Genomic DNA, 17449 nt, shown 5'->3' on the forward strand with positions numbered 1-17449 from the left:
CAATCCTATATCTTTATCTGTATTAACACAATATCAACCTATCATAATCACAGGGAGTGAGTTGGGTTTAACGCTGCTTTGACCAGTTTTCCAGTTAAGTCATGAAGTTTCAGCTTCATGTGGGAGGAAAGCCCGAATAGATGCAGGTCTCAGACGTTTACCACTTCGGTGAAACCCACGAGCACGGGTATGGTGCTGACAAACCTAGAAACATAATCGGGGCGAACCGGGATTCGAACCCACAATCATAGGTTTCTGGCGTGCCCAAGGGATGCAACTCTGCACAGCGAATCGCAGTGCCTCAGACGACTGGGCCACCCGTGCCCCCTGATACATGAAGAGGCTCCTTAACATTTCCAAGATGACTATAAACAAAAAATAATAACATTCAGTAATGATCGTCCAAACCTGGCACTGGTTCATTTATTGGTTCTGAAATGAATCATGCCTTTGAATCATGCCAGAGAAAATATTGTGCCCTAATATCAGCTCCGAACACTTTGGCAACATGCGGCCCTACATATTGCCCAATGTGTGCAAAGCCTTTCATACAAGTGCTTTACAACAGGTCATAAGAACGTCTTCCCTAACTAAATACCATGATGATTGGATGAGAAACGGTCATAGGCAGACAACAATCACATGATCCCCACTTGCGTTCATGCATTGTTTAAAGGTACTGTGATAAGCATGAAATATCATGTTTAAAATGCCTATTTGGGGCTGTAAGGACAGAAAGCATGTCCTCCTTGAGGCATAACCTATGTTGTATACATTGTACACTGAGTTAATCTCAAGTGAGTGTTTCGAGAGGGAGATATCAGTATAACGTACTACTGGTCTAGTCATTATCCCCTATGTTGGGTATTTGTTATAATGCCAACGTGTCCTTCAGGAACTTCCTCATGGTGGTGCCGACTGATGCAGATGCTGCTGGGCCGGTCGTCTGATGCGATATCTGAAATAACATCACACAATCAGTTCACATGGGATTAACACTGAGTCATTGTCAATACTTCACAGGTGTGATATAAGCAATAGTTTGTGTGCAGTAAAACCCTGATTACTCCTCGGAAGAAGTGTTTTGTTTGTTTTGTTTGTTGTTTAACGCCACACTTAGTAATATTCCAGTTACATGACGGCGGTCTGTAAATAATCAAGTCTAGGCAGTCAATCCAGTGATTAACATCATGAGCATCGATCTGCGCTACTGGGATATGATGACATGCAGCCAGACCACCTGATCCCGTCAGTCGCCTGTTACGACAAGCATAGTCGCCTGTTACGACAAGCATAGTCGCCTGTTACGACAAGCATAGTCACCTGTTACGACAAGCATAGTCGCCTGTTACGACAAGCATAGTCGCCTGTTACGACAAGCATAGTCGCCTGTTACGACAAGCATAGTCGCCTGTTACGACAAGCATAGTCGCCTGTTACGACAAGCATAGTCACCTGTTACGACAAGCATAGTCGCCTGTTACGACAAGCATAGTCGCCTGTTACGACAAGCATAGTCGCCTGTTACGACAAGCATAGTCGCCTGTTACGACAAGCATAGTCGCCTGTTACGACAAGCATAGTCGCCTGTTACGACAAGCATAGTCGCCTGTTACGACAAGCATAGTCGCCTGTTACGACAAGCATAGTCACCTGTTACGACAAGCATAGTCGCCTGTTACGACAAGCATAGTCGCCTGTTACGACAAGCATAGTCGCCTGTTACGACAAGCATAGTCGCCTGTTACGACAAGCATAGTCGCCTGTTACGACAAGCATAGTCGCCTGTTACGACAAGCATAGTCGCCTGTTACGACAAGCATAGTCGCCTGTTACGACAAGCATAGTCACCTGTTACGACAAGCATAGTCGCCTGTTACGACAAGCATAGTCGCCTGTTACGACAAGCATAGTCACCTGTTACGACAAGCATAGTCACCTGTTACGACAAGCATAGTCACCTGTTACGACAAGCATAGTCACCTGTTACGACAAGCATAGTCACCTGTTACGACAAGCATAGTCGCCTGTTACGACAAGCATAGTCGCCTGTTACGACAAGCATAGTCGCCTGTTACGACAAGCATAGTCACCTGTTACGACAAGCATAGTCACCTGTTACGACAAGCATAGTCACCTGTTACGACAAGCATAGTGGCCTGTTACGACAAGCATAGTCACCTGTTACGACAAGCATAGTCGCCTGTTACGACAAGCATAGTGGCCTGTTACGACAAGCATAGTGGCCTGTTACGACAAGCATAGTCGCCTGTTACGACAAGCATAGTGGCCTGTTACGACAAGCACAGTGGCCTGTTACGACAAGCATGGGGTGCTGAAGACCTATACTCTACCCGGATCTTCACGGGTCTCTAGCAAGTGAGGTGATTTAGACCACTGGTTCAACTGTGACCAATAAAGTAATGGGAAGTATTCCTTAAACTTATTTGTGGGAGTAGAACTGCTGATCAAACAACTGCTAGAAAACTAAACAAGAACTGAGGCCACACATCTTGATACACAGGCGGATCCAGAGGGGTCCAGGGGGTCCGTTCCTCCCCACTCCAACCCCCCTTTTGAAAACAAAATGTAGTATATTGTAGACAGTAAAATTATCTGAGAGAGCATTTTGATATTTTAGACCCCTCCATTTAAAAGGATGGATCCGCCCTTGTTATATACCTTCTACAGACTTTTGCAAACCAATAACTTGGGTTACTCAAAATACAAAGACAAATAAATTTGTGGAGCTCCATATTTATTACTTAATTTGACATTAAGTTGTTTGGGTTGGGTATTTTTGTTTAAAGTTAACTATATATTGATCAACGAGCATTATGTTTAATATCTTTTCAGCACCATGTATATATATATATTTCCTTTTGAAGGCTTTTTTCACTTAATAGGAGTAAAGCAACGGCCAGAGATTACATAAAATGTTTTTGATCAGTTATTATCTAAGAAGGTAATAGATACTGTTTAACTTACATGTCGTAATGATTTTGTATTCGTATCTGTTTTCTTTTCACTTCATGAAAATTGGAGTGTTTTTATTTTTATTTTATTTTTGTATTATGACATGTGGCTCCTGTAGGTTCAATCTGTAAACCAAATGATATAAATAATGTCGCCAAAGAACTATCACAAATCTGATTCCATCTGTCTATCTTCCTCACCCTGAAGAGATATGGCTGCACGTCGAAATGCACGGTGTCGAAGATGAGATCGAGATCTGACTGGTTTGGCATCTTGGGGACGTATTCGTGTCTGTTCATGGTGTCGGCCACGTACATGACCTTCTCCGCTAGCACCTCGCCCAGCCTCTCCCTGCACACCTGCCGCTCTGCACACAAAACATAATTGGACATTAGACTTGTAGTTCTCACACCTGCCGTTCTGCACACAAAACACAATTAGACATTAGACTTGTAGTTCTCACCCCTGCCGCTCTGCACACAATTAGACATTAGGCTTGTAGTTCTTACACCTGTAGCTCTGCACACAAAACACAATTAGACATTAGACTTTTAGTTCTCACACCTGCCTCTCTGCACACAATTAGACTTTAGGCTTGTAGTTCTCACACCTGCCATTCTGCCAACAAAACACAATTAAACATTAGGCTTGTAGTTCTCACCCCTGCCGCTCTGCACACAATTAGACATTAGGCTTGTAGTTCTTACACCTGTAGCTCTGCACACAAAACACAATTAGACATTAGACCTGTAGTTCTCACACCTGCTGCTCTGCACACAAAACACAATTAGACATTAGACCTGTAGTTCTCACACCTGCCGCTCTGCACACAATTAGACATTAGACTTGTAGTTCTCACACCTGCCGTTCTGCCAACAAAACACAATTAAACATTAGACTTGTAGTTCTCACCCCTGCCGCTCTGCACACAATTAGACATTAGGCTTGTAGTTCTTACACCTGTAGCTCTGCACACAAAACACAATTAGACATTAGACCTGTAGTTCTCACACCTGCCGCTCTGCACACAAAACACAATTAGACATTAGACCTGTAGTTCTCACACCTGCTGCTCTGCAGACAAAACACAATTAGACATTAGACCTGTAGTTCTCACACCTGCCGCTCTGCACACAATTAGACTTTAGGCTTGTAGTTCTTACACCTGCAGCTCTGCACACAAACACAATTAGACATTAGGCTTGTAGTTCTCACACCTGCAGCTCTGCACACAAAACACAATTAGACATTAGACCTGTAGTTCTCACACCTGCTGCTCTGCACACAAAACACAATTAGACATTAGGCTTGTAGTTCTCACACCTGTCGCTCTGCACACAAAACACAAGTAGACATTAGGCTTGTAGTTCTCACACCTGCTGCTCTGCCCACAAAACACAATTAGACACTAGGCTTGTAGTTCTCACACCTGCTGCTCTGCACACAAAACACAATTAGACATTAGGCTTGTAGTTCTCACCCCTGCCGCTCTGCACACAATTAGACATTAGGCTTGTAGTTCTCACACCTGCCGCTCTGCACACAATTAGACATTAGACTTGTAGTTCTCACACCTGCAGTTCTGCCCACAAAACACAATTAGACATGGCCTCTTACAAGGATAGTCGCCTTTTACGTCAAGAATGGGTTGCAGAAGACCTATTCTACCCTGGATCTTCACAGGTCTAATATCACTTTGAACCAAATTTCATGGCGTGTCAGCTTAATGTTTGAGGAAAGCCGAATATGAAACAAAAGAGTTGCTGACACCCATCGGGTGATGTTGCTGACCTCCCATGGTCCATAATCTTAAGATTCAAGGCCATGACCAGTGAATCCTGGCATGGACAAGGGATGCAGCTCTGTACAAAAAATTGCTGCACCTTAAATCACTTGGCTACTCATGCTCGCACTTCATACATGAGGAAACAACCAACCGTGCTCATTGGCCAGTGTGATGATGTCCAGCTTGACCGTCCACACCTCCCACGGGATACACTCCGACTGGAAGGGCCAGCGCGCTCGCTTCTTCTGGTAGAACTCCAGGGATATCTGGAAAAGTAGACATGTTCACATCTAGACATCATATAGGTCAGCAAGAAATAATTATTAGATTTTCATCGAAAAAATATAAAAGAGTAAAATGGGAGGCATTTTATTTTTTACATTTGTTTTCAAAATAGAATGCTCAAGGTATCTGTGAACATGGTGAACACTGAATGTCAATGACTGCATCTACTTTCACCACCGAGGGATCAATTTAGACCTGCTCAGATGACAATATTTGTCCACAAGTCTGCAGCAGTTGCCAGTAACAATTCCCATATGGGACCTAAAATTCATGTTAATGCAGTTACCAGTGTTACTAATGTGATGGCTTTAGGGCTGGGACAGGTAACTCGGGAAGACCCTCGAATGCTTAATTTCATATAACTGTACCAAATGCAATGTTACAATACAATGTTAAACATGTTAAACGTCCAAAATCCCAAGTTTGAACAAAACAGCCATAGTTTCCCAATTTGGATGCCAAAGCACTCAGTGTATAATCCAAGATTAGTCCCTGCCACTCAATAACATGTAGTAGTGCGGACTGAGTGTTTCCATGACTCCCCTATGTTTCTAAGTGGTACACAAACTGTGATTGAAATCTGTAAAACCCACCTGACCAGATCCTGGACCGTCATGGCTACGGAGCGTGTCTCGGAACGTGCTGACTTCCCTGTTTCTAAGTCCTACACAAACTGTGATTGAACTCTATACAACCCACCTGACCAGATCCTGGACCGTCATGGCTACGGAGAGTGTCTCGGAACATGCTGACTTCCCTGTTTCTAAGTCCTACACTAACTGTGATTAAACTCTATACAACCCACCTGACCAGATCCTGGACCGTCATGGCTACGGAGCGTGTCTCGGAACATGCTGACTTCCCTGCGCAGATTCTGGTCCAGTTCTTCAGATGCTACACGGACCTGGGAAAATATTCAAGGACATACAGTTACTTAGGAATTGACAATAACGAAAAGACTGTGTAAATACAAAGTATGCACACCGGTTTCTACATTTATACCTGAACACAAACATACATTGACTTAATTGTTGCTCATTCCTAATTTTTTTCCATTTTCCGAAGGTCATAGGTCCTGCTTATTTAACTGACTTGTCACAGCAAGACAAATTTTCTCAACTGACTCAAGTTTTTGTGGATATGCCTTTATAACATCATGTAGAGTCCACACACAAAAATACGGTAAATCTTGAAATTACAGCGAGCGTGAATTAAATGCAAAAAATGCATTTATATCAACATTAAGACATTTTGGATAGCAAAAATACCAACTTAGACATACGCTGATGTATTCCATACCACTGTTTATTGAGCAGCACCTGTATATAAAGTATATAAACAATGTCATTCAAACACTAATTACATCCTGTGAATTGTAACTGCTGGGGTCAAGACAAGAGCTCTACTCACTTATGTCATCACTGTTCACACCTGCAAGTCCAGACAGATGCCACCCTTTGTTCTTTGCGACTGCGTCAAAGTCTGACACGAGCCAGCGCGCATGTATTGTTTTTGAGGAAGTACTTTACTCAGCGCTATTAAGCGGTGCTATTTGGTGTGTGATTGGATTAATGTAAGGATTCTAAACCTGACTGAGGACATTTTCTTTAGATAGAAACCCACTGATGCTTGAGAGGAGGGGTGTCACATTCATATTGAGTCGCATTTTTGGCTAGGGTCCAGTGGTCGCATTCTTTTGGAGACGCATTAATTTCACGATTTACAGTATTTCACCATTACACAATCCCTTCAATGTGCGTCTCAGAGCCTTTCAATAAACCCTCGTATGTGTTGGGATGATGTCCCTTCCCAAACATTTCAGCATATCAGCCAAACTTACATAGGTGAAATCAATGTAGTCACAGTCGACGTCCATGATTCCAACAGTGCCGATGGAGTAGCTTCCCTCCTGCTTGTAGTGGAACTGAGGAAAATACAATACAGTGTTTGGTTATGTTTCCAACTATCTACAGTCAAGTCTCGTTAATCCGACACTCGTTAATCCGACACTCGGCTTTATCCGACACAAATGATGGGAACCGATTGATTCAGTGCTATTTAGTCCCGTTAATCCGACATTCTCGCACTCCGACTCCGACACACCTAATTTGCAACGAATTGCCGAAATCACTCATTAATCAGTCTCGTTAATCCGACACAGTGATCAGCGTACTCCGTGGTCATCTGACCGCGAGTACACAACCCCGTGTTTTGACACGCACTGACAGACTATTTTAAGTAGATGAAGCAAGTTGTTAAGACAGTAGCACTTGCATTTACACGAGGAAACGTGTGTCGTTGATCATGTGATAAATTCAGTGAGTAATGTCTCTATTGTTATGTATAAATGGGAAAATTATTATTATTTTTGCATAGTCATTAATTATAAATTAAAGAATGAATGAATAAACAACATAACAATATTAATATTTCGTTTTTAATGATTTTATTACAAGGTACACACGGTTATTATCTATCGTGAAGACGTCCGATTTTCGATCACAAATCACTTAATTTCGTTAATCCGACATACTCATTAATCCGACACAATCATGTGCAACCAACGATGTCGGATTAACGAGACTTGACTGTATGTTGTTACATACATTATAAGTATTTCACCTCAGCACAGCGCCAATAGACTGGTGCAGCAAATACATTTTTTAGTACAATACAAATATTTTTTACATTTGTATTCATCAGTAAATAAGACTAAACTAACCCTACCATTATGGCGCCTTTTTCAAGGTTTTTACACCTCACGGTTATTGACAAACAAGTGTTGTTTTGGGGGGTTAGAAGTTATTGAGGTTTTGGACATCTGAAGGTTTACCCTCTGCCGAACCATCTGATGCAGATGCATTCAGGAGGAATGCATGATAAGTAAAACTTTTTAGTAAAATCTAAATATCTTTAACATTTGTATACTTATCCTGCATTACTACATCTAAGGGCCAACCCGTCGCAGACTTGCCTCCCCACTGTGGCTTCAGAAAACCTCAAAATTATTGTGTTTTTAAAGCCTGGGCAACAGGCAGTAATATGCAGGTGACTTGTCAAGCAAGGTCACATGACAGCTGCGATGGGTCGGTGTAAAAAGCAGGAGTTAAAAACGGAAAGAAACCACATTTATTCACCCTGGATCATCGCTGAGCGCTGTCTTTGTTGTCGTAAGGTAAGCAGTAAATGCATTAAGGAGTGGTGCAGGATAAGTAAAAAAAATTAAAATACAACCATCTGAACATATGACATAGGTGCTCAGCATCCTTGGGTAGGTTAGTCTTAAATGGTAGCTGTCAGTTCTACCCATTTTAATTTTGCCTTGCTGCAATAACCACAAGGTACAGGGCCCACTTGCAAAAAGCGATCTTAGTGCTACGACTATTGTAAGCCTATGTTAAAGTATGGGAGTTACGATCATCTTAGCGCTAAGATCGCTTTGTGCAAGCGGGCCCTGGTGATATAGCTGATGAATTCTGTTGCATCACATACTGGGGTACCTTGAATCATGTTTCATCGAGTCTTTGAGTAACCAGCCAATGAAATGGCTGGAAATACCTAACAACTAGACTGACACATAGTGCTTGAAATAAAGTCATCTGTAAGGTTAAATAAATTTCATTCTACGAGTATGAAAGGAAAACTCTTAATTTTCAGCACTGAAAAGGGCATGAGTATCGGCTGATAGAGCTGATAAGGGGATGAGAGTAGAATAGGGGGTGATTGTTTAAATAAATATATTCTCTGGAGTCTGTAAGAGACCATGTTCTAGTTTGGCAAGGGTGGAAATTGGACTTTTATAGTCAGTTAACTCCCTTGCCTCAGGAAGATGGTAAAAGACTAATAAACACATGATAAAAAAAACTTAATTTTACTGCTGCCATTACTAACAGAGATGTTGTTGTCTCATTGTTTTTCCAGGTATTGTTATTGTACCTACCATATTCGACGTAATAAGCGCCCAGGGCGCTCTCAAAGTTAGAAATAGTGAGCTCTTATTCGAATATTATTTTGGTGAAAAAAAACAAGAGTTGATAGATAAATGTCATGGTTTATGCTGACAGCCTGAAAGGTTTATATATACGACAGATATATTTTTCCAGAATTTAATTGCCCATAATTAAGGGTGCATATTACACACGAGTGCATATTATATGCGAATAAATAAGTCTTGTGTACATTGATCAATTGGAAGGGGTGCTAATTGGGATTGTTCACTAGCCAATATATACAAATTTTGTGCAGAGAGAGGAAGGGAGGTAACTCTCACACTTAAACGTCCTCTTTAAAAAGTCTGTTGCAAACATTTAGATTGTTGTTATACAATTATATGTTCTCAACGTATGCACACATGCATTTTGTCTGAATTTGATCTTAATGCCTTCTCAAGACAAAGGTCTCAATTCCAGGACGTTTCAAGGTCTGTGCAAATCTTGTGTCATAATTAACATACTGTAAACAATGCTATTTCTTAATATTTTTTAACATCAGGATGATGATACACACCTTTCCAAGTGTTCGATGCATGAGCAGCGTGTGGAAAATACCTGAAACATTGACAAAATGATATTACATTGATGGCAAGTTATGTAACCATGGTGACTCAATATTCTCATACTAAAAACTAATGAATGTAATCAATGGTTATGAGGTACAACATGCAAAAACTGTAAGGCTCTTTTGGGAATAGTCAAGACATATGTTCTGTGTCTTCAGCCTAAGGTAAAAAATGGAAGTGCTTAACGCCCCACTCGGTAATATTTCAGCTATATGACAGCAGTCTGTAAATAATCAAGTCTGGACAAGACAATCCAGTGATTGATTGACACCATCAGCATCAATCTAAGCAATTGGACACGATGATCCAGCAAGTGAGCGAGCCTGACCACCCGATCCTGTTAGTCGCCTCTTACGACAAGCATAGTCACCTTTTACGACAAGCATGGGTTGCTGAAGACAGATTCTACCCCGGATCTTATTGGGTACACTTAGCAGTGTTTGGTATGTAGTGTAATGTGTGCTCATTGTTTTATCAGGAACAGTGAGTACTACTGAAATTAGGGTCAGTCATGTACTTACTTACTTACTTATATTAGGAGATTTTACGTGCGCTTTCCGACTGGAGCGTATTTCGCACACGGGCCCGGCCGGGCCATTTAGTGGTATAAAAGTGGTAGCGAGAGGAGTGCAACCAAGGAGGGGGGGTTTAGTGGTTGCTTATATAAAGTTTTGAAATTTTGAGATTTGGAATACATGCCTTGGGGGAGTGGTTGGGACTAAGGGAGTGTGTGGGGGTGAGTTGATGTTTTTTGGATGTTTAGTGTTGGTGGTTTAGTGAAGTTTTAAATACGGTTAATTAGTTCTGTTTTGGTTAGGTAAATGCCTAGGGCTTTGAAGTTTTCTATTTTATTTTGGGGGTTAAGGATTGCTTCTAAGGTAAGAGCGTTATTTGGATTTAGGTTACAGTCATGTAATCAGGACCACATCATTTATACTTTTGACCTACCATGGTAATCATGATGATTATAGTGGTATCTATGGTATCTGTACAAATGTCATGCTGTAACCATGGTAATCATGATGATCATAGTGGTATCCATGGTATCTGTACAAATCTCATGCTGTAACCATGGTAATCATGATGATCATAGTGGTATCCATGGTATCTGTACAAATCTCATGCTGTAACCATGGTAATCATAGTGGTATCCATAGTATCTGTACAAATGTCATGCTGTGACCATGGTAATCATAATGATCATAGTGGTATCCATGCCATCTGTACAAATGTCATGCTGTAACCATGGTAATCATGATGATCATAGTGATATCCATGCTATCTGTACAAATGTCATGCTGTAACCATGGTAATCATGATGATCATAGTTGTATCCATGCCATCTGTACAAATGTCATGCTGTAACCATGGTAATCATGATGATCATAGTGATATCCATGCTATCTGTACAAATGTCATGCTGTAACCATGGTAATCATGATGATCATAGTTGTATCCATGCCATCTGTACAAATGTCATGCTGTAACCATGGTAATCATGATGATCATAGTGATATCCATGCTATCTGTACAAATGTCATGCTGTAACCATGGTAATCATGATGATCATAGTGATATCCATGCCATCTGTACAAATGTCATGCTGTAACCATGGTAATCATGATGATCATAGTGATATCCATGCCATCTGTACAAATGTCATGCTGTAACCATGGTAATCATGATGATCATAGTGATATCCATGCCATCTGTACAAATGTCATGCTGTAACCATGGTAATCATGATGATCATAGTGATATCCATGCCATCTGTACAAATGTCATGCTGTAACCATGGTAATCATGATGATCATAGTGATATCCATGCTATCTGTACAAATGTCATGCTGTAACCATGGTAATCATGATGATCATAGTTGTATCCATGCCATCTGTACAAATGTCATGCTGTAACCATGGTAATCATGATGATCATAGTGATATCCATGCCATCTGTACAAATGTCATGCTGTAACCATGGTAATCATGATGATCATAGTGATATCCATGCTATCTGTACAAATGTCATGCTGTTACCATGGTAATCATGATGATCATAGTTGTATCCATGCCATCTGTACAAATGTCACACTGTAACCATGGTAATCATGGTGATCATAGTGATATTCAAGCTATCTGTACAAATGTCATGCTGTACCCATGGTAATCATTGTGATTATAGTGGTAGCCATGGTATCTGTACAAATGTCCTGCTGTAACCATGGTAATCATGGTGATAATTGTGGTATCCATGGTATCTGTACAAATGTCATGCTGTAACCATGGTAATCATGATGATCATAGTGGTATCCATGGTATCTCTACAAATGTCATGCTGTAACCATGGTAACCATGGTGATCATAGTGGTATCCATGCTATCTGTACAAATGTCATGCTGTTACCATGGTGATCATAGTGGTATCCATGCTATCTGTACAAATGTCATGCTGTTACCATGGTGATCATAGTGGTATCCATGCTATCTGTACAAATGTCATGATGTAACCATGGTAATCATGATGATCATAATGGTATCCATGTTATCTGTACAAATGTCATGCTGTAACCATGGTAATCTGATAAATCATGATGATCATAGTGGTATCCATGCTATCTGTACACATATCATGCTGTTACCAAGGTTATCATGGTGATCATAGTGATATCCAAGCTATCTGTACAAATGTCATGCTGTAACCATGGTAATCATGATGATTACAGTGGTATCCATGGTATCTGTCCAAATTTCATGCTGTGACCATGGTTATCATGATGATCATAGTGGTATCCATGCTATCTGTACAAATGGCATGCTGTTACCATGGTAATCATGGAGATCATAGTGACGTCCATGCTATATGTACAAATGCCGTGCTGTAACCATGCTAATAATAATGATCACAGTGGTATCCATGGTATCTGTACAAATGTCATGCTGTCCAGATTGTAAACATAACAAATAATAGCTGTATACATACTCTGTACAACCTCCTCGATCTGTCGTCCTTCCACAGACTGGAACAGAGAGAAACATATTACCACAAATGTGAGAATGAGTGAGTGAGTGAATTGTGTTGTATGCCACAAAGTCAATTTATTTTCGTGTAAAGAATGAAGTCTGGGTCAGTGGAAGATACAATAAGCAATGATCCAAGCCATCAGGACACGATCACACACTGAACCAGGTCAAACACTGAACCAGGTCAAACACTGAACCAGGTCAAACACCAACACCAACAGGTCCTCATTAGTCCACCCTCTTACACCTTTCAATCATAAACTATTATGAATATGATAAATCTAAAACGTTAACAGTACAATCTCATTAAAATTTTATCTTAGTTCTTGCTACCATTTTAACTCATGAAATATGAACGCTTTTTGTCGCTTTTGATTTGAAAAATATGTTCAGCTAGCGAAATCAATGAATGAAATTACTACTCTTCATAAATGTATGTATGATCAAAATATTGTACTGTCTTTGATTGCACTATAGGCCATTTGTTCGAAAATGCCGAAAAATCATCTGTCTTCCTAGGACAAGAATGAAGTGACTATTTTGCCCAGAATACTGAACTAATCATGCTGAATGAATTCCATGAAAAGTCATAATAATGTTCAATAAACAAGATAAACGCTACACTCATGAAACTACACCCAAACAACATGCTAAAGGTCAACACGTTTACATTTCATTATCAGTGCATTGATCATATGGATAAGTGCTGCAAGCTCATCATCTGTTAACTCTACAATAGTGGCTGCACAATCCCTAAGATAGTCAACAACAAAATGGAACAATTGTACATCTAAACCTAATAGGCTAACAATGCAAAAACACATGTTTGCAAACTTGAAGATTAATGGGATCAAAGGGCTAAGATAGTAATGGCGCACAAGATAAGTGCGTCCAGCCACATCTAGACAACAGATAACTGCAGCCTCGTCACTCATTACTGATTAGTAAGAGACTAAGAGTTACAACATGTGAACATAAAATTTATGCTAAATCAATAAACATCCACTTCTCAAAGATTAAATAAAGTCTTGCGATGTGCATTCCCCTTTTTCCAGAACCATGCAGGCCTACAGCATGTACAGTACACATATACATGTGCAATAGTATGTATCATTTGTACCACGTTGTACCATATCTGCACTTGGCATACTGAGGACATCATTTCCTTCGGGTCAGACAAATTACCAGCAGTGACTGTCTGGGTTTGAGTGTACCATTTCTTAATCATGTTAATAAGACTGGCAAGAAAGACTGATAATCAGAATTATCATCAATGGGAAGAAATATTAATGATTATCGATATGAAAATTGTGTCATAAATGATATCTTAAATAAACTATTTGGATGAAATAAAGATTAAATTTACCAAAACAGACTTGTTATTGTCAATAATGTTGCTGAAGATGGAAAGTCTCAAATGTCCACAAAGTAATCCCTGAATAAATGTGCCACCACTCACCAGTAGAGCAAAATATGTTGATTTCTTTTTACTGCTCTGATATTAATTGATAATTGATCAATATTTAGTTAACTTTTATCGATCCCTAAGATTTTTATTGATAGCCAGCCTTAGTTCTTAAATTACATTTTGTCATGATCAGGTCAGGGATAACCACAAATTGGCACATACTATGTCAATCACAGTACAACATAAAATCTGACACATTGTTTTACCCCTTTACGATCATTAGGGTTAGGTGCCCCCTTTCCAAACAAACACCCCTTAATGATCCTTAAGGTTGGGCACATTTTGCAAATCAAACACCCCTGTAAGATTCTAAGGGTTGGGAACCTTTTGCCAATCAAACACCCCTGTATGATCCTTAGGGTTAGTTGTAAGGTAGGATATGGGTTAGCTATCTCTTTTAATGAATTAATCCAATATAATTTGAGGAAAATCCATTCTTTTCTCAAGTTTTTTAGAGAAAATGGCTATCATACATGCACATAAAGGTAAACAATCTGGTACTGATCACTTGGTAAATGAGCACTAACTATTTGTGATAGAACCTGTCGTCCAGAGGTAAAGTGTTGGCTAATTAGATTAACTCATTAGCCTTGCTTAGCTTGAAGCTGACAACTTGAGTTTGATCACCCACGTGGTGAAAACTGAAATCTGAAAAAGTGTGCCTGGTAGAGCGCACTACTCCACATATTTCCTCTTTTAAACGACATGGCATCTATTGACTTCACGCAAGTCGTTGACCTGGTGTCTTTTAGAGGCCTAGCATAGTGGCACAGTGGCAACTCACTACCTCACTGAATCCCAAATTCTACAGTCATGCAAAAGGTACATTCGCAGGAAATTGCCATTATTAATCACCAACATATCTCAGTAACAAATAGGAAACTGTTATCTTGGGATCCAATGTCTAGAGGCCATGCTTATATATTTTAGACAGATCATCCAAGTATCAAATAGATACTGCCATGTATACTGGAGGTTCAGGGACTAACAGAGGAAATATGGTAGATACAGGACAGCATATAATCATCTCTGTAGAGTCCTGGACAGTTAATAGTAACACTATGACTGCTTCCTAATATAAAATAATATCAGGTTGGGTATTCTCTTCTATTTTCATCAAACTCTTTACTCAGATCCGGTTAACAGCGCCTTGATCATCCTCTAATACTATTCAAACCCACAGGATTCCAAAATTTTAGAATGAATTCTATAATTAGAATCTATGTAGCATACACCAAAACAAGTGACAATGATCAGCTGAATATTATTCGATATTTCAAAGTTCTACTCACCAGCTCAAACACCTGAGACCTTGCGTTCATTCTCCACAAATTCACTTCTGCGACTTTAAAGGAAATATCGATCACGTATCATAATCATGTAAACTCAAAACACTAACGTCACTCCGATTCAAAATTATTTCCCTCTGACCGAGTTTCTGAAATGTCCTTTGCAATTATTGTTGAGTTTGGCTGATAAACGGATGTTTCTCGCAGTCTCCTGGGCTAAATACCCATCCAGGCTATTGTATTCTTGTTAGACCATCGTTATCGAGTTATTTTCATTCCATCGGACAATCTCTGATGACTGTTATGCTGGGTAAAATGTAAGTATAGAAGACAAAAGTATGGTGTTTGTAAACACTGGTAAACAGATGATTTTGCGTCACAAATGAAAACAATTTCGACTTCCTCTAAGGGAAGTAACTCTAGATGACTACTGACAGGGCGTGTTTGTTTGCGGGGCAATCAGTTTGTCTCAGTTCTAGGATTTTTATGAAAGGTTGTCTCATCTGTCTTAAGTATCATTCAAATATCGCGGCATGGAATTATTTTACTGAATGCTCACAATCATCATATTTGAAAAGTGTCTTGCTGGTTTTTTTTCTCTCTCTTTTAATTCACGTTTTTGTTGGGTTTGTTTTACCCAAGTGGTATAGCTTGTCCTAAGTGTAGCGTTAGTTGCAGAACCCATGCATATTAACATGATAATGTTTGGATGTACATCGACAGGGGGGATCACTGCTTGTGCTGTCAACCACAGGTTGGCATGAGACAGATTCTGACACTTCTCATAATGATATAATGTTGTCTGCATGCGAGATTATTGCACTTCTATAGGATGTGCATGCACCTTCGCGTACGTGCGTGCGTGCGTGTGTGTGTGCGCGCGGGTGTGTGGATGCTTTTGCGAGTCCGAACTAATGCCGGTTTTATAGTGCTAGCCCATTGAGATACCATGCCACAGTTAACATAGAAATATCATTTACACAGAATTACAATCTCATTAGTTCTCGCTACCGCTAAACAAAGATCTAAGGACATCCCATTACGGGTCACGTCAGACCGATCTTGCGCAAACTTTGACAGACCAATAGAATGACCAATCAGAAGGCTTTTCTCGTGCTTTACGGCACTAATTTCAAATTGGCGACTACGCTTCGAAACATATTTTGACAAATTCTCGATTACAAATTTGAAACCTAAACAAAAGAACATTCTGGAATGATAATAGGTGGTCTAGATTATATGGACCCCGTGTTAAAGTTTTCGAGGTTGCATGATTAGATCACATTCCGACTGTCACTTTCATGATCTGGTAAGCGACGCTCTGATTGGTCGGATGAAAGGTTGTTCTGACGTGACCCCTATTGGGATGTCTTCAGATTTTTGTTTCGCGGTACCGAGAACTAAGGTCTGATTTTAATGAGATTGACAGAATTGATAAGTAATATTTTTTTATACTCACATGTGACATAATGACATTAGAAACTCGTGTTAGAATTCATTCATGTAGTGCCCTCGCACTCGCTCGGGAAATACAAGAATTCTGACACATCAGTATGCCACACATGCGAGTATAAAAGTAACTATTTACGACATTAACAGTGGATATTCTCACGGACGAACCAAACTGAGAAAGACATGTTTTATTTACTGACTGAACTGCATTATTTTAACCCCCGGACGTCTGATGAAACCACCGGGACGTTCCCGGACTCCTGCCCCTAATGCCAAGTGCCAGGCAGGGAAACTACAAACACCATCTTTTAACGTCTTTTGGTGTGACACTGGCAGTGATCGAACCAGCGAATTTCCACTCTCCGGGCAGACGCTTTATCCACTTGACCACGGAGGTGGTCTGTTGATTACAGCATAAAACAGCAGTCACTCTAATACACATACAAAAAGCTGATCCTTTCGCAAAATGGGCACACTCTGGGGCATTTAATCAGATTGATTGAACATTTTTGCGCGATAGGCTCACGGCCTCCGTATCTAAATCGTTCAGACATCAACTAACAACTGAAATTGTATGAAGTATATTATCTTTAAGTTAATGATTACCCTCATTAC

At 40.1% G+C, this 17449-nt stretch overlaps 1 protein-coding gene across 1 annotated transcript; it reads right to left on the reverse strand.

Moving 5' to 3' along the window:
* Positions 1 to 215: 215 nt before the first annotated feature.
* LOC124151329 (autophagy-related protein 101-like) lies at positions 216 to 15773 on the reverse strand. The gene is made up of 8 exons (XM_048386589.1): positions 15386 to 15773; positions 12585 to 12621; positions 9554 to 9594; positions 6888 to 6971; positions 5853 to 5951; positions 4914 to 5028; positions 3177 to 3343; positions 216 to 958 (listed from the first exon to the last, which is right to left on the reverse strand). Exons 1-8 carry the CDS (start codon positions 15413 to 15415, stop codon positions 872 to 874), a joined length of 660 nt encoding a protein of 219 aa, XP_048242546.1. The 5' UTR covers positions 15416 to 15773; the 3' UTR covers positions 216 to 871.
* Positions 15774 to 17449: the final 1676 nt, after the last annotated feature.

Source organism: Haliotis rufescens, unplaced genomic scaffold (genome assembly GCF_023055435.1).
Source record: "Haliotis rufescens isolate VD_foot unplaced genomic scaffold, xgHalRufe1.0.p SCAF_6, whole genome shotgun sequence".
In the NCBI taxonomy this organism is placed as follows: domain Eukaryota; kingdom Metazoa; phylum Mollusca; class Gastropoda; order Lepetellida; family Haliotidae; genus Haliotis; species Haliotis rufescens.